This window comes from Bemisia tabaci, chromosome 2 (genome assembly GCF_918797505.1).
Source record: "Bemisia tabaci chromosome 2, PGI_BMITA_v3".
Taxonomy (NCBI): domain Eukaryota; kingdom Metazoa; phylum Arthropoda; class Insecta; order Hemiptera; family Aleyrodidae; genus Bemisia; species Bemisia tabaci.
Window position 1 is genome coordinate 53,456,117 of NC_092794.1, and position 18,303 is coordinate 53,474,419.

At 41.8% G+C, this 18,303-nt stretch overlaps 2 protein-coding genes across 2 annotated transcripts; one reads left to right on the plus strand and one right to left on the minus strand.

Moving 5' to 3' along the window:
* Positions 1-724: 724 nt before the first annotated feature.
* Positions 725-9,793, minus strand: LOC109039174 (V-type proton ATPase subunit E 2). The gene is made up of 4 exons (XM_019054593.2): positions 9,140-9,793; positions 7,875-8,038; positions 3,060-3,228; positions 725-1,329 (listed from the first exon to the last, which is right to left on the minus strand). Exons 1-4 carry the CDS (start codon positions 9,389-9,391, stop codon positions 973-975), a joined length of 942 nt encoding a protein of 313 aa, XP_018910138.2. The 5' UTR covers positions 9,392-9,793; the 3' UTR covers positions 725-972.
* A 2,502-nt stretch (positions 9,794-12,295) lies between these two features.
* On the plus strand, positions 12,296-17,674 carry LOC109039257 (uncharacterized). Its single transcript, XM_019054694.2, has 3 exons — positions 12,296-12,473; positions 16,301-16,732; positions 17,266-17,674. The coding sequence occupies exons 1-3, from the start codon at positions 12,423-12,425 to the stop codon at positions 17,536-17,538; spliced, it is 756 nt and encodes a 251-aa protein (XP_018910239.2). The 5' UTR covers positions 12,296-12,422; the 3' UTR covers positions 17,539-17,674.
* Positions 17,675-18,303: the final 629 nt, after the last annotated feature.

Below are 18,303 nucleotides of genomic sequence, written 5' to 3' on the forward strand. Positions count from 1 at the left end.
ATTTTTCAAAAGAGGACTAGACTTCTTAACGCCGCGCCGCACAGTGAATCGAGTCAATTAGAGCTGTCGGACATAAAATTTATGACTAAAACTGCGAATTTCGATGTTTATTTTGTCACATTTTAAATTTCAATGGGTGTTTCTGAAAGAAGATCTCACGAGGGAAGCCATGGAGCTACTTTTAGAACCTCGAAGTTGTGTATAGACGGCGTTATCAGCGTTTAAAGTTTCCAAATTTTGTTCGGCCTCTCTCATTGACTCGATCCATTGTGCGCCCTTCCAGTCTCTGCATGTAAACCCTAAATTTTACTCTATGATACAAATATATAGTCAAATCGATGGTAAAAGTGCAGACTCACATATCTCCGATTGCAACGTTGCAGACTTCCTGTAATACTTCGCATTTTTTCTGTGCAAATCTGATAGAGATAATTTTTTGAAAACCTCCCCGATTTTTCTTCTATGTTGGTAAAATATTCAGTACGAATTTCAAGCGATGAAGTTTGGTTGTTTCTCCGAAAAAAATGAATTAGGGATGAATTAACACCGCAATGGAGATATGCGGTTTCGCACTTTGGCCATTGATATGACTACGTAACGCGTAACACATAACGCTTGCGGGGTGAAGCGTTTCGAAGGGGTTGGACCGCAAAGCGGTCAGGGGGTGCCCTACTTGTGAAGAATATGTTGAAAAAAATTAAAGTTTCAATGTTGCTTGGTTTTCTGTTTAACGAATAAAACATCCGGGAAAATTAGGCGACATCTGTGAGCTGAATAAATATTAAAATTGATAGACAAGGCAGTAGACCAAGGAAAAATGGAGCTATTCTATTAGTTGAATCAGGTGGTTGGAGAGAAATGACAACATTGCCAACATTGACAAATGCCAACTTGCAAAATCGCCACTGACTGTATACAGGCATGCCAGTGATCACACTCCAGGCTCCAGGTGTGAGAGCATGCATGTGCCATTCATAGCGAACATTCGGAAAACTCAGAAAGTCGGTCATGATCGAGTATGATTTGACCCTCGGACATGAGCGGGTGTATGACGTCATCGAAGAGGACAGTCCTGATGAGCGGATGGACAGACGCGATGCACAACTCGATCCTCCTGGTGACCAGGTTGTTGACGAAGATCCGGTTGTCAGGGGTCCGCAGCTGGACCCCACCCCCTGTCTCAGTTGGGAGAGGATAGAGCTTATCCAGGATAATGGTCATCAATAGTCCTGTTACTTTCGAGTAGTTTTCCTGTACGCACGGGATGAGTTGCTGCGCCAAACCGAAGTCCTCTTCCTGAACCCGCAGGAAAACTGTAGGCTCCAGGATCTGAAATGAAGAATTTGCAGGTGTCTGAAATTTGGTGAATTTCATGTTCAAGATGAAACGGCCAGGAGAACTGAACACGAGAATATCCTTGGCTTCTAAATTGGAAACTTATTGGAAGAGATATGACAAAATAACCGAGAGTAACATTCGTTTGGTTCTACTCACGCGCGTTGAAGACGGCGAAGAGATACAACTATTCGTGCCTGATGAATGTCCGTGTTGCGTCTGTAAAATTGAAGGCGCGATGGCGCGATGCGTGGACTCGCAATGCTGCGCTCTATGCTGCCGACGAGGTGTTGCTCAGATATATATATATATGAGTCGCTTTTATAGCGCTCTTTGGCGCTGTGCGACGCCTAATCGCCACAAAGCTCGGTCTTCCCACAGGTCATCAGGGAGTTGACAATCTCTTATCTCATTTAACACCCCCTGTCGCCAACCTTTCACTGGGCGTCCCCTACGTCTCCTCCCAGGAGGAACCCAATCAAGCATCTTTTTTGGCAGCCTCTCTTCCGTCATCCTATTGACATGACCATACCAAACAAGTTGTTTGGTCATGACGTCGAACACGATGTCATTTCCGACTTCCATTATCTGACGCACTCTATCATTACGGACCCGATCTCTCCTAGAAATTCCTGCCGACCTTCTCCAGAAATCCATCTCCGTTGCTCTTAGCATATCCTGTGTCCGTTTCTTCAGCTGCCAAACTTCACATCCGTATGTTAATATACTTTTGACTACAACGTTGTATATCCTCCTCTTGTTATCTTTGGAAATCCGCTGATCCCAGAGGATTCCATTTAACATCGCTATAGCCTTCCTTGCTAAGGTGTTCCTTTCCCTGATAGCTTGATCCGTCCTTCCATCCTGGGTCAACCGCACTCCCAAGTACTTAAAGTGCTCGCAGCCTTTGATCTGCTGCCCATCCTCCAACTCAATTCCATGTTGCTCAGATTCGGGGGAAAAAACGAAGCCCAATTACATCTCTCCTATCTTCGGCTGTGTTGACTCTCGATTTTTTCATCTTTTTTTTTCAATTTGATGACTAATTCTTTTTATAAGGTGTATTTGTAGATCTATGTCATATACTATGAGGCTCGTATGTACCAGCACTTGTATGACTCCCCGAGCGAGAAGAGTATTCGGGTTAATTTGACCCGGCTTAGAATTTCCGTGGAAAGTGTTTATAAAAATTGCCTGACACCCAATTTTTGTCTTTTTTTTCAATTTGATGTCTGCTTCTTTTTTACGGTGTATTTTTAAACCTCTATCTGGAACCCATATGTACCGGCCCCGTGCAACCCGCCGACCTATACACTGGAAAAAAAAAACTCCGGCCGTGGGAGCCGCACTTACGGGCTATATAGACATACCATCCGTTCCGGGCTCAAAGGCCGAAAATTCCGGCTGCTGGAGGAGTAGCTTCGATTGCTCCGGGTTTAGAGGTCGAAGCTCAGGCTCCAGCAGCCGGAATTTTCGGCCTTTGAGCCCGGAACGGACAGTATGTCTATATAGCCCGTAATTGCGGCTCCCACGACCGGAGTTTTTTTTTTTTTTTTCAGTGTAGTGTTTTCATCGAGCCTGGGGTCCATTTCATCCAGCATGAGCATTTAAGGATTAAATTTAAACATTTTTTTAACGTTATGTGCATGGACCGATCACAATTTCCTATGATTTTTTCGGGCCTAGCCTAAAGTAATAAGAGGCATTAATTTAAAAATTGTTACTTTGAGAGCGGCTTGGAGCATTAGTTTAGCCAGAATACTTTTCCGATATTGCTCATTTTTCATAATGTTTTCGTAACGCTTCTTCACTTTGCTTAGGAGATGGTCGACAACCGCTTGTTTTCCACAAAGAAAGTGCAGCCGCCACTGAAGCCTCGTTTTTGACTCCTCCCTAAAAATTAAAATTTCAAGTACAAAAACTTTCCACATGGGAAATTTAAACAAAGAGAGGCCATACGTATAAAGAGTCTGAAATCGCGTGTGTTAATCCCTTCAGATGAGTAATCAAATCAGCTTTTATTAAACTTGGCTGTTTTATCTGTTTTTATCGATGGGTCACCATCTCACCACCATCTCAAAACGCTCAGTGTTAATTTATTTTTTTTTTAAATTATATGGAGAAAAAAAATTTAGTGCGTTGGACACGAAGTTGAGGTCATGTTGATCTCTGAAGTTTCCAGATCGTGCATCTGAAAACTTGAAGTTCAGCTGCAGAAGTTCGGATCAAACATCATGCGGTATGTGCCAAAGTACTTCAGATGTATGACCCGATTCCTTTGGTATATATCGGAGTACTTAAAACGTTTGACCCGAACTTCGGCATCTAGATAAATCAAGTTTTTGGATGCGCTATCCGAAATATTCAGAGAGTCATATGATCTCAACATCGGGCCTCGGGCCCTACGCACAAAATATTTTTTTCTCCGTGTAAAATAGATAATGAGTTTCATTGGTAACTAACATTCCGTACTTAGCCAATTAAATACGTCCTAAATAATTGTATACACGCCTAAAAAAAAATTGCAGGATATTTTCCCGTATTTTCCTAGTACCTGTGTTAGCACACCTAATATTCTAATGCGTACTTTTTCATGATTTTTAGAGAGAAGGGGAGAGATACAGATACAGAAGGGGAGAGTGGGCGATGTGAGACGGTAGGTGGGAAAAACAATTTTTACCGCAGAACTGAATCCAGACCATTCCTCCGAGGTCCAATTCCGTACCTCAAGGCAAACTCTCATTCTTTCAAAATTAATTTCTTTCGATTATTTACCTCTTTCTGAATGCGAGTTTCCTCACTCTTCCTCAATCCAGGTTGTGTCAAGGATGACTTTATTCATTCGCTCTTCAAGAACCACACCTCCTTTGATCCCACTAGTTAAAAATGCTGACATCCCAGCAGTTTAGCTCCCTACCAAACCACATCTAAACATGAAAACATGTTCTTTCGCGAGTCTTGGAGAGAGAAGTTGCGACATGACGTCATTTCCGCGATTTTGTTCAATGCACCGTTCCCGGCTGCAGTTACATATTCATAGCATCGCGGACTTCAAACTCGCAAATTATTTGCCCGGGATGAAACTGGTCTCGCTCTGCAAACATAAAAGCCACGAAGCCTCTAAATTTTTTAGTGGTCAATTTTTGCAGTTGCATCTCCGTTGAGTGTCTTCTTGGTTTTGAGATCAGCTTATCGATTCTTACTATAAAAGTACACCCTCCTTTCTCTCTCTATGCCATATTTGCTCATATTTGTATGAGCGACTCTTTCACTTTGAAGACTTGCACTTGACCTCTGCCCTCTCGCTTCCTTAATACTGGTGATGTGACCCTTCAAAATGAAAATGGTTCCCTCATCATTCATACGGCTCATAAGAATCTTAGCATATCCCAAGTGACTCATGTGCTCATATTTTGCGGAAAATTTTGAAGATATGAGCAGCGAAGAGGTCAAAATAAGGTCTTTTTACGCGGTTGTAAGGATCCTTGAATGTAGATCAAACGGTTTTACCCGATGATTTTTGACCCATTTCCTCGGGGCCTATTATTTTAAGGATACAAATAGGAGGAAAAAAATGAGAATGCGTAAAAAAGTAGGATTGGGGAGGATTAGGAAAAAGAAGAGAGGAGAAAAAATTCTAACTCGCGATGTATTTTCTTTTGTACTTTGTATTTTTCTGTTAAAAGTGGTAAATCATTGTAGTTCCTTTCAATTGCCCATTTCCAAAGTTATCTTGCTGAACTTCATTCGAAATTGGTAAAAACTGTCCGCTTTAGGAAGAGGGCGTAGAGGGCCTATCCTCCCCCCCCCCCCCTGTTTGCTCGAAAAAAAGGAGGGAGAGGGGGAGGGAGAGAGGGAGAGAGAAGGAGAGAACGGAGGAAAGAAGGATGGGCGTTTGTATTTGGTAATTCTTTTTTTTTCTTTTTTTATGACGAAATTTACTCAAACTGCCTGTTAGATGCTTTAAAATTTTGAAAATTTTCTGAGACAAGTCCCCGAATCCCTCTTACGCCCCCCCCCCCACGTTCAAAGTTTTTGGATTCACCAGTTTTTGGATGTTTCAGGGACTCCAAAACCTCCCTTGATCCCTATGTAAAATAAATGGAACCTCTTGAGGAAAAGAGCTGTTAAAAGAACGACTACGAATACCAGCGGCGATGATGGCAAGCTTTGCGATATATCGCTTGTTCTGCCATTTAAACCTATGGAAGAGGATCGATGAACAGGGTGTTCGCAGCGAACACCTGAATAATCGATTTTTTAGTATAGCTACATATGAGGAGATATCGATAATCGATCATGTGCGCCACGCCACTGATGAATACGACCCTTAAAGTTTCCACCTGTGGCCAGGAATTTGTTTGCTTTGACTGGGGCATTCGTCGTTTCCTGGGTCCCCCGCCAGACGATGACGTCAGACTAATTTTCGTGGGTTACGTCATTACGGGCCTATGAGTCCGACGTTGAGATGGCCTAGTGACCTTCATTTGACGTTAGGGCACGTGCTCGGTGCTCCCTTAACCTCCCCCTCCCCCGCCCCTCCCTGAGCGCCTCCCCCTATCCAGGCTAGATTTTACTCTCGATTGTCGGCCCTGCTCAAGTCATAAGTCATTCAACAGCTGCGTTGTCGCTCTGACCCACGTCGATATTTAATCGAAAGCATGCCGTCCCAAGCCTCATCGTTATGCACTCGCCAATGGTAAAACTATAGCAAAATAAAACATGTCCTTGATTATTTTGTTTCCAACAGTGGTGTAGTAGTGACAGGAGGTATACTGGTATGTATTATATAGCCTACCATGACGGGACAATTTCCCAAAAACCCAGAGATATTTTGATATTCAGCATTTTTTGAACCATAAAAAAATTTCGACCGTATAGTCACCCCAAGGAAAGTATCTGACTCATTCCCTGCTTTTCTTACTTGTTTAATTTTTTCAACCAAAACCGAATCAATTTTACTGTCACATATATCTGTACCACAATATTGGGACCACAGGAATTTTCCAATAAAATTTATCGGCCTCGAAATCGTACAAAGATGCACGGTTACACATTATTCTGAAAAGAGGAGACGCGGTAGTGGTCGGAACTTAGAGGCGCCAAAGGTGAAGCGTGAATCGATATTTTCCCCTTTGAGACTATGCTAAAAAATCGCTTCTGAGAGTCTTTGTTGCGACGAGCTTTATAATCGATCCTTTTTCGTAGGTTAAAATGACAGATCAATCGATCCATCGCTAAGCACGCCACAACACTGAAACCACCGGGCGCCCTCTAGAGGCCTACCAAGCCAGGCGTTGTCAAGAGATCGTGCACTTCTATTCTTCCTCTCTTTCCTCTTGGTCTTTAATGAATAATAAATTCATCCTCGTGCTTTGACAGACATGAAATGGACGCTAATCACTGAATTCTATACCGACCTTCCCCCCTAACACAACCCCCTACCCCCTCTTGCCCCTTCTCCGCCTTATGGATGTCATCTCACGACGCAGCAAGTTCTGGGTACCAACGGACAAGCAGATGTATCTGGATCGTTTAAAGCACGTTTGATGATGTGGGCAATGAACAAACTAGCTAAAGTGTGAATTCAAAATGCTGCATGCCGGTATGACAGAGAAGTAAAAACGTACGATAACGTACAATATGTCGGAAATATTTCAGTATAGGGGTTGATTCCAAATAAACCCCCCAGATGTGAAAAAAGACATGGCTTTATACGCTGTATAAAGTAGTTTCTTATCTGTATTAAGAAGAAAATAAGTTTGATCCGAAGCAAGAGACAAAAATGCCATAGAGACTTCTCGCATTTCTTTAGAAATGCCAAGTCTCCAAAAAGTCTCCGAGACGGATTTTTTTTTCTTTCTTTTCTTTTTTTTCAGAAGAGATTTTGCTAAAATTAATATGAAAATGTTTGATTAGGATACGTCTGTAATTTATCCAAGATTGATCAATGCGCATCGATGGCCTAAAGTGCGAAACCACGTACCCCCTTTCGCTGTATTTCAAAATCTCCGGTTCTAGTTTATTTTTTCAAAGAGAAACAAGTCTAACAATCAGCTTGAAACTACAAAATATTCTGCTCGAGAAAAAATCGAGGAAGTTTTCAGTAAATGAACTGTCTAGTTTTCCAAAGAAAAAAAAAAGTATGACCGGAAGTCTGCAACGTTACAAACGGATGTACGTGGTTTCGCACTTTAGTCATCGAAATGGGGAAGAATAGGTTCTTCCTGTTTCGCTCATGTGACGAAAAGAGGAACATCTTACAAAGATAGCCCAATTTTAAATAAATCGGTGCGAGATCCGCAGAGGCTATGATCAATTTGGTGGCATTGACGGATCCAGCAAATTGGCAACATTGTTTTTCTCCATTTAAACCCATGAAAATGTATCGATTCTTCGAGGGGCCGCAAGTGCTTCGACCAGAATCGATTATTTAATATAGGTTTAAATTGAGGGAATCCGGTGTTGCCGACTTGCTGGATTCGCCAATATTTGATGGCCGTTTTACGCTTAGATAAAATCGGAGATACGAGGCTTACAAGACGTCTTCTTTGAGAGTCTGTTTAATTTTTTTTTCTAGGTGCTCATCAACGGAAGTGGATCGGTGGGAGATGATGATGCGACATTCTTCGTCGGCGCTGATGTCGATTTCGTTAGCTTTCTCACAACCATCTTGCTCAATATAATCTGCCATCACCTTCAGCTGCAAGTGTAAATAAGAAATTATTTCATTTAGTAAATAGACAGTGCCAAATACATGTTATGAAATTAAGGACCGCGATGCATGTTCCTCATCACTTAAAGGTTCACGTAGGCTCACAGTGGGCGCATTTTAAACGTCCAAATCCTACTTAGAAAATATAAAATACCGTTTCCTGCACAGATCGCAGGCATTGGCAATCGCCGGCTAAATGCGATTTAAGTATTTCTGTTGAATAAAAATGTGAAAAAATGTCCAAGAAAAGAAATAAGACAGAAAATATTGATAATTAGAATTCAAATAGGTGTTTTGATCTGCTTAAATGCGTTAGTTCCTTTAGTGAAATCAGTAACTCGAGTCAGATTTGGTTCGGATGGGCAACTAAACTAACTGCCAGGCGAAGCTGAGAGTATCACCGGATTTGAAGGCGCCTCACGCTGAGAGCGCAGCAGTAAGCCCAAACTGTATGTCAAAAGATATGTTTATCCGAGCATTTTGAATACGTGTTCGCTCCGTGGTTGTACGGAAGAAGGGAAAACATTTCCAATGTAGACGCAGAAATTGATTTTGTACCATCTAACGATCGAAAAATACTCAACAGACCATCATAAAAATGGCGACAAAAACCAATAAATGCCCCTATAATTCCTCATACCAAACGCATAATCAAACCTTGAGTGTAAAAGTTGCTAGTGTGCAATAGATCGTATTCGACATTGGTTCGATGTATCGTTCGGTTCAAACGATAGAACATGCCTTCAAACGAAAATTTTAGGATTTAAGTAGAAAAAGCTAGAGATGAGAATACTCCTACCAATCTCACTTTTTATTGCCATTTTATACTAATAAGATCGAAAGTCTATCTCGGGAAACCCGTTCCCTCAGATTACTCAATTGACTTTTGAGGCTATGTTCACGTGTTGAACCAATTAATATAGATACAATCTCCCTTGTTTGATGTATCGAATACGATACATTTTTCTGCGTATGTATCTCAGTTGTCGAATGACCTCAATCGAGAGAATAGCATTGCTAAGATAGGGATAAATTGTTCAAGCTCATTCGATAATAATTCATCTGGGCTGAGAAGGAGTTAAACTTTACCTTTTCCGCGTTATCATTCGAAGGCGTTTGCTTAACCTTTGTTTGGAATATTTTTCTTACGTTCGGATTTCTTTCAACCACGTTTGACTGGATTCGATCCCGAAGTGCTCTCATCCCGTAAAAGTTTTGAACTGTGCAACTTTGCAAGAACAGAATAACTAGCTTTTTTCTGGATGACACCACTGGACCTTGATAGGTTAACGGTTTACGATTTATGTTGGATCGTCGAGCCGATCTATGGAGCCGATACATTAAAGCTGTTTTAAGATAGGTTCTTGATATCAGCTGATACTTAATCGGTCTGAAAGCACTGCAGAGTTTTTTCTCGCGGAAATGGCTCGCACAAAAGCGCAAGCCACCGCCATTTTCTCGTCAACAAACCGAAACTGTTTCAATAAGTACCTACTGTTTACGCCTGCGGTATGTCGACGTTCTGGGGAGGTTGATGATTACGGATATTTACGTTCATAGGAATTGAAAGAGTTCTTTCCACATTTATTTCAACCGGAGTAATAATGTGAATTTGCTTAAAATTGTAAATTTTTTTCCGTTTTTGTATCATTTTATATTTGGTCTCAATGAGGACAAAGATTGCCGACCCTCGATCCAGAGAAAAAATACCCTTGAAATTGGCTCTTATGGATCTCGTTCTTCTGTCATGCTCGTACATAAAGAAAAAGTCTTAAATTTACTTCTGAATAAATTCGCTCATGGAAGAGAGCATAATTTACTTTGGTTATATTGCACTCCAAACGTCACTATGACGGGCTCAATAATATGAAAATATGGCAACCTCAATCTTGAAGCTCAGCTTAAGTTGTACACATTTCGAACAACACATCGTGAGAAAGAAACAATGCTTGATTGGGTAGGCTAATAAAGCCGTTGTGGTGCACAATTTGACTCGCGTAGGGTTTTGTTTTTTTTTTGTGACCGGGTAATTCAAAAACCAAAGTAAACAATGAAAACGTTGATATCTTAGGTAGAAGTTGATTTCGGTAGTTTTCGTTTCGCGAATCGTGTTCTACGTGAAATTCTGGTGAAGAATCATGTATCAGATTGCTTTTTGTACGTTGTTTAATGGTCCATTCAATCCAAAAAAGCAAACATAGAGCACTTTCCTAACTTTTCTCAAAAAAATATTTTATCGAGAGAAAGGAGGCAACGTTGGAATGCTCATACGGCATCGAAACACAACACGGGTCTTTTAAGCCGCATTTTTCGATGCCACGATTATCCTAACACGAGTTCGAATAATCGAGCCAAACACGGTGCGGTCGGCGTTTAACTCATATCAGCGCCTGCAAGACTACCGGAATACTGCGCGCATTGCGCCAAACAGTGCGGTCGGCGTCAAGCGCGTATCAGCGCCTACAAGACTGCAAGAATACTTCTCGCACTGCACCAAACGCAATACCAGAGTTATTTGCGATAACTATTCGACTATACTACGGGTACAAGCAAATTCACGCTAGCTGGATTGAAGGCGCATCACACTGTGAAGATGACTCGTGACTCGACCGCGCTCTCTTCTGTGACCTTATACTTACTTGCGCGACGCTGAAATCGCAGCAAAACTAAGAGCACGCGTCATTTCTTTTGACGGTCCCTACCCGGAACTAGAGTACCTATATTGAGAGAGTATGGCCACTGGAGTTACCACCTCTGATTGGCTCAGCCATCTTAGGCTGAATGGAGCCCTTAGGACCCAAAAATGGCGGACGCCATAAATTTAATGTAATGCAAAATGATTCCAAATGTAGTTGTCTTTGCTTATCGTAACGAAAACTTTACCCAAATGCACTATTGCGACTTTTTTTACATATTTTTAAGGCTAATCGTGTGCAATTTTTGAGAAAAATGATCTTAGATGTAGTAAGGTTGGCAGCAAGTGCGGTTGGTGATAACCGTCAAAAGTTGGCAATGACCCCCCTCCCATCCTCAAAAACCAAAACAAAGCACCGCCATTTTTGGGTCCTAAGCCTCTCCATGGGACCCAGTGGCCATACTCTCTTAATATAGGTACTCTACCCGGAACAGCATTATTTTTTAAATTTTTTTGGGGAGGGAACGGAGGCTGAATGGCCTAATGAAATCGAGCTACTCGACTTTTTTGATTTGACGCAATACAGCGTCGCAAAATTTATATTTTGACAGTTGAAGAATGCTTATATTTTGAAGTTCATCAGTTGAAAAAACAAATTCAGTTCATTCTCTTTTTTTTTCTGAGGCTCCATAACATCAACTGTCGATACTGTGACTCAGAAAACAAACGGGATCAACTAAAGTTGTTTTTATTTAAACCGAAGAACTTCAAAATATTATTTTTTAATTTAAAAAAATGTGAACTCTGCAACTCTGTATTGTCAAAATGAGCTTTTAACTTGAGGTTAAACTTTTAGGGAAGGACTGCCTCATCATATGGTTTCGTTATCAGGTCATACATTAGAACAAAGTCCCTGAGTTTTCCAAGCAAGAGACACTTTGAACTCTGTGAAGATTAAATTTTTGTCCTATATTTCACAAATTTTATAGATGAAAGCAAAGGTTTTCCATGACAGTGGCTATTTGCGCCGATGCACTGAGGCCAAAGCCCCCTCACAGGGCAAAAAAAGAAGATGTTTAATGAGTCGACCCAAGTTCGATGAGTATGTGATCAAGTTTTGAATGCAATATTGCCAAATCATGTCATAATAGAAACAGTGCGCGAACCTGATGCGGTCGCAGAGTTTTCTATCAACGTCGACGAAAAGTCGGCGAAAAAAGCTCCTGTTTTGCCGTGCTAAGGAAAAACGCTGTTTGAATGCCCCACCGTTGCCAAATTTCCTCGCACGAAACATTCATTTTTTTAAGAAAGTCATACATATTTTTCCTTGAAATTTTCGGATACTGTAGGTCAAATTGCGAATAAAATTCTCTGAAAATGGGGGGGGGGGGGTGAAAATATCCGCATGTTTCCCTGAGAATTCATATTTTATTGAAGGAAATTTGGCAACGTCTGAAAGCTCATACGGTTTTATTCCTCAAAACGGCAGTACTACATCGCTGCCTGCATGCGCGACGCGACGCCTTCCGTGCGTCAATCGCGTGTTCTGTCATATGTGCTCCTCTTTTTTTTCGTGGGTTTTCGGGAAAGAAATTCGCAGCTTTACGCCAGGACTTTCAGTACACGAATAGCGTTCTTTCCGCCCCTATTGCGAATATTTGCTACGTATCAGATAACTCATCTCCGGGAAATTTCTCCAAAGGCCGTTTGGCTTTTGCAGCTTTTACACGTTCCAAAATGACATTAAAAGTTGTGATTTGTGTTGCCGCGTTGCTGATTGATCTTCAGGTAACTTACAAACATATTATACTGGGAATCATAATGGAGATGTTGCATGTGTGAGGAATTTGCGATTTGACTGTTGATTCTTCTGTAAAAGTTTGCTCTTGCTCATGATTCATTATGAACGTTCAATTAAAGATTTCCCAGAAGCTTCCTAAACAATCCGTCAGTGAGGATATCGAAATCCTCCCATCCCGTGGGGCCCGAAAAATGGAATTGCGACGTAGAATAATCGACTATCGATATTTCCCCATTTGAAGCTGTGGTGAAGATTCGAATGTTAAGGTGTTCGTTGCGAACAGGGTGTTTAACGATCATTTTCCGTAGGTTTAAATGGCAGATCGATCGATCTACTACAAAGCACATCGCCATCGTTAGTTACGAAGGCTTTGTAGAAAAACGCCCGCTCTTAGTTTGTCGGTCGAATTACTACGACTGCTAAACCGGAACTAGGGAGTCAAGACGCGGAGGGATCGATTTTTCATTTCGTCCGCAAATTACAGTGGCGTGGCGTGCTTTGCGATATATTGATTGTTATGCCATTTAAATCTATGGAAGAGGATCGATAAACAGGGTGTTCGCAGCGAACACCTTAGTAATCGATTCTTTACCATAGGTTTAAATGGCATAACAATCGATATATCGCAATTCACGCCACGCCACTGGTAAATTACGGGTACATGTGCGGTAAGTTGCCGTGTTAAGTGTTGCGAGAGAGGATTAAGCTATTGTTTAGGGTGAGTCTCTAGGAAATCTTAAAAATTTGTGTCTAATGTTGGCGAGGTGTCTGCATCTTCAAAATTGAGTCCAATTTTCGTCGATAACCTGCTTCCAAAATGTATTTCTCCATCATGGGGAAAAGGAAATTGAACAACGCATTCCTCTCAAGGGATGAAGCGAGTGGGGGCCATTCTTGCCCTCTATCTTGGGTTCGGTTGAGATCGTAAGAAAATTAAAAACGGTGCGCTACAGTCCCTCTTTGTGGTTATCTAGCGAGACAATGGAAGAGGCGTAAATGAGTCAACGTTGCAGCTTTGATTACGTCATTTCTTTTTAGCATATGTATGTAACCGCAGATGGCTGAGCTTTTTTGACAGCGGCGCGTCCGATATTTCGCCTGAAAGAATGCCAAAGGTCTCTCTTATCGTTTGAGGACATAAAATAGACCGCATTATGCACATAGCCGGATTTACGTAATTGTCACCCCAAGGCCATAAAAGTTTTGCCGCTCCCACGACTTTCAGCTGCGCAAGAGGGAGGGGGGTGTGTCATGCCGATTGTAAGTTGCATACCCAACACATTTTCTTATGCAGAGTTTCAGTCTCCCACCACCTATTTTCGATCAATATTAGTCAGAATCTTGCACCTAATTTTTCTGGAAAAAAATTGCACTGAATACACTCTTTTGAAACTCCACAATAGGTCTCTCCAGACTCGTCTGTCTACCCCCTCCTTAATCAATTGAGCTTCATCATGAGTTAGCAATGGTCATAATCAAGTTCTTTACGCGAAAAAACAGCCAAGTGATGCTGGAATTAATCAACGAGCAATTCGCGAAAACAGTTAATGTTGGATCCAATATGTCTCAAGCCTCGAGGCACGAAAGGATCTGCGCCTGCACATACTCTGGCGTTTCGTTTGCGCCAGTGCTTATTATGCACCTCGTGGAAAAAAAAGAAAATGCACGCCATGCTACACGTATGACGCTCAAAACAGGAACAGACCCAGGTATTTGTGAGTCAATGTTTCAATAAAAACTAGGCAGAAAATAAGGCTAGCACGTCGCACGAATACTTTCTTCATGGGGTAAAAATAGAATTTATGCGGCACTTTACTCAATTTAACACGAGATATTTATGATTGGAAGACCTTTTTACTATCACTTCAACTGTACGACGTCATTTCCCATTTTTCCTAAAAAACGAAAAACCTATTCATGCTCTAGGCTTTTCAAATGTTCAAGAATTATGGCTGAGTGGAATCTAAAACCATGTGATGCTCCGTTCGTTAGTTCCTTGATCGCAATTTTATCTGTGTAAAATCGCGTTCGATAAAATCGAAATTTTATCTCAATTTATCACGATTTTTTGCTCGATGATATTGCGATACATAGCCGTTGATAAAATCGCGATTTCGTCGCTTTATGTGATGAAATCGTAATTTATCACAATTTTTTATCCGGTAGTATTGCGATAAATCGTCGTCGATCGAATCGCGAATCATTCTTTGATCAAATCGCAACTTATCGCGATCACTGTTACTTGGAGCAGTTGAATGTTGAAGTCCCGAAAGTAAAAGCTTCCACCATTGCCAAGCTACCGGTCAAGGGTCTCTCCTTTCTGCACTGAAAAAAAAAAACTCCAGCCGTGGAAGCCGTGCCTACGGGCTATATAGACACACCGTCCACAATTCGGGCTCAGAGGCCGAAAGTTTCGGATGCATTCGGAACAATCGAAGCTACGGCTTCAGCACCCGGAACTATCCTGCCGTGCTGAGGAAGAACGCCGTATGAGCATTCGAGAGTTGCCAAATCTCTTCCGATAAAATGCTTATTTTTAAGGAAAATTATCAATATTTTTCTTTGAAATTTTCAGAATTTTTTGGATCAAATTACGAACAAAATTACCTGAGAAATTGGAAGGAAAATATTCACAAATTTTCTTGAAAAGTAGTGATTTGTCAAGGGAAATTTGGCAACGCCTGGAGGCTCATACGGAGTTTTTCCTCAGCACGGCAGTATCGGCCTCTGAGTTCGGAACGGACGGTATGTCTATGGTGATTTCACGATAACAGGAATAGTTAAAATGTGAAATACCTTAGAAATAAAAGTGCACCAATTTTAACAGGATTTCATTACCTCATTTTAAAGGTATTAAACTTCCTTTTTCCAGCTTTGGCACGCTCTATTTTGATTCAGTGCAAAGTTAAAGTGATTGATAAACAAGCCATTGAATCAGGTATCAGCGCTTCCCGCGGGACTGCTGGAGGTCCACGCAAACATGGCGGCCCTGCCAAATTGTGTCGGTTACGTAACAGACACAGCGTAACCGACACTCAAAAATGTGAGATTAAAGATGATACAAAAGATGAAACTTGGCAATTCTTGAGTTATGAGGTGGAATTAATGCTGCCTTAAAAGTTTTCTAAACTTTGGAGACTTCCTTTTAGTTTAATACTATTAAATTGAGGTTTTTGCGTAGTGAGGAATTAGTGCTACACACGTAAAAATCACTGGTTTTCATAATAATTAAAGTTTTCATTGTAAAAAAAACTGACTTATCAGTAATGGTTTTGTCAAGAAGACTTCAGCGAACAATTTGATGGCAGTTTTGAAACTCCTGACTCCATCTGGCGAGATAAACACTGCACTTAATACAACTGCAAAAATTTGTTGCCAAATGTGGCGACACCTCTTTCTTATGACTTTTCTCGCTCAATAATAAACATTTCAGTTCAAACTGGCAATTTTCTTGAACACTAGAGTCTCTTTTCAGCAAATATTGCCAAAGAGTTCATGATCAGTACTGATTTGTTACCGCAAATTGCTCTTTTGCTTCAAAATCGGGGTTGGCGACGCGTAACCGACCGGACATTTTCGGCCTTTAAAGTCTCATATTATTAAATATAATAATAATTCATCATATTTTTTAGCATGGATAGGTTCAGGGACATCATTCCTATTGATTAATTAATTTGGTTTTCAATCGTTTTGCCCTATGTCGTTCAAAACCCACGGCGACACGACTATTCCTATTATCGTGAAATCACCCCTATATAGTCCGTAACCTTTTTTTTCAGTGTGGTAACACACCAGTAATGGTATTGCATTTTAGGGAACTTGGAGCGATGAGGCATCATCGGCAGCGAAGATAAGCTCGATGCAGAGCAACATCAAGGGGCTGCTCCAGAAGGCCGACAAGGAGATCGAGGAAGAGGTGCGGGACATCATGTCCCGGATCCTCTTCATCCGCGACCAGGAGGTGGCCGAGAAGAAGACCAAGCTGGCGACGGACATGACCCCGGTGACGGAGTCCCTGAGGGAGCTCCTGGAGCGGACCCGGGCCGATGAGCCGGAGAACGAGTGTCTCGCCGAGTTCGACCCCAACTACGCCCAGGCCGTCACCAACGCCGGCTACGAGCACTTCCGCGGCTGCGTCGCCAACTACCCGCCCGGCGGCTCCGTCAACATGGACATCACCGAGCTCCGACAGAGCTTCCGGGACCTCGAGCGCAACACCAGTGACGCCTTGAATGACTGCAAACAGGTAAACAGGTCCTTCAACACAAGACCTATACTGCCGTGCTAAGGAAGAAAGCCGTATCTAGAGTACCTTAAAAGACAGAGTATGGCCATTCGTATCTTTTTACTACAGGAAAACTGTTCCGCTTTTTGATTGGTCAACGAGTTTTTAGGCTTCATGATGCTCTTAGGGCCGTAAATAAACAAACAAGATGGCGACTCACCGTAACATCGATAAGAAGCTAAATTTGACAAAAATTTCAATTATACGACAGAACAAATTTAAACTAGCATATCTACAAATAACACACGAAAAAAACACGAAAACATTGTTAAATCGCCTTTCACCTTTATCACAGGAGGATGTAAGATGTGCATAACCTCAATCTTGCTTGCTGAGATCAGCCATCTTAGTAGGGTATTTTGGAACACAGATTCTACTGACAATTTTTACCAGGGTTCCCCTTGGATCCGCCTATGCTTGGCAAAAGAAATGGAAATGTTATTGGGAACTTGCTAAAACTTGGTAAAGATGCATTTGTTTCCGATTGCTCGCAGGGACCCGAAGCCCACGCGGAGATATGTTTGGAATCTCTGAACGAGGCGTTCCGAGCGGACTTGGCCCGACTCAAGGAATCCAGGATGACGCACATGAAATCGGAAGCCGCGGAGGCTGAAATCCTGGAACGCGTCAAGATGGACGAGTGCATGAAGGAGGCCCTCACCAACGCCCGCGTCATGAAAGACACCTTCAAAGACGTCATCCACAACTGCGTAACCCAGCCCCGCCAAATCGATCCCAGGATCAACCTGGCACTCCCCAGGGAGTAGGACCACCGTCTGGCCGCCCCGCACTGAAAAAAAAATCTTGGTGTATTTACTAAGAAAAGGGTAAAATTACCAAGAATTCAGGGCTCTATTTGATCCCAGTTTTTTTTGGTAAAATTACCATTTATGGAATTGGTAATTTTACCGAGAAATCTCGCGTAAAATTAATGAACTTTCTCGGTAATTTTACTGGACCTTGGCAAAAACGCCAATATTTTTGATCGACTGTGGTAGAATTACCGAGATAAAATGGCAAAGTTACCGGGAATTGATTACCAATAAAAGTGGTATTATTACCTGAAAAAAACAGTAAAAATACCGGTTTTTAGGTAAGCTTACGAGTCTGTCTTGGTAAAATTACCAATAATTGGTAAAAAAAAGTAAGATGGTAAAGGTACCAAGGGACCTTGGTAAAAACGCCGAGAATTTTTTTTCAGTGCGTGTTAGGGAAAAACGCCGTATGAACGTTCGAGAGTTGCCAAATTTCCCCAGATAAAATATGTACTTCTATGGAAAGTTAAGCATATTTGGATGTATTTGTGCGGAAACGAACAGGAGACAGGTGGAAAAGGAGTGTGCTCGTTGGTTTGAGGGTTGTAAGAATGAATGGGAATTGTAAGGCGCCAGTGACGTCAGCGGCGACGACGAGACCTGCAACGACGAGATCGGTGTTGGGGCGCTTTGACTCATGAGCCCTGCACACAACGCTGTCGTCACATGTTCACGGCTCATGCGCTATCATATTTTGGCGCTTAGTTCCTTTTGATT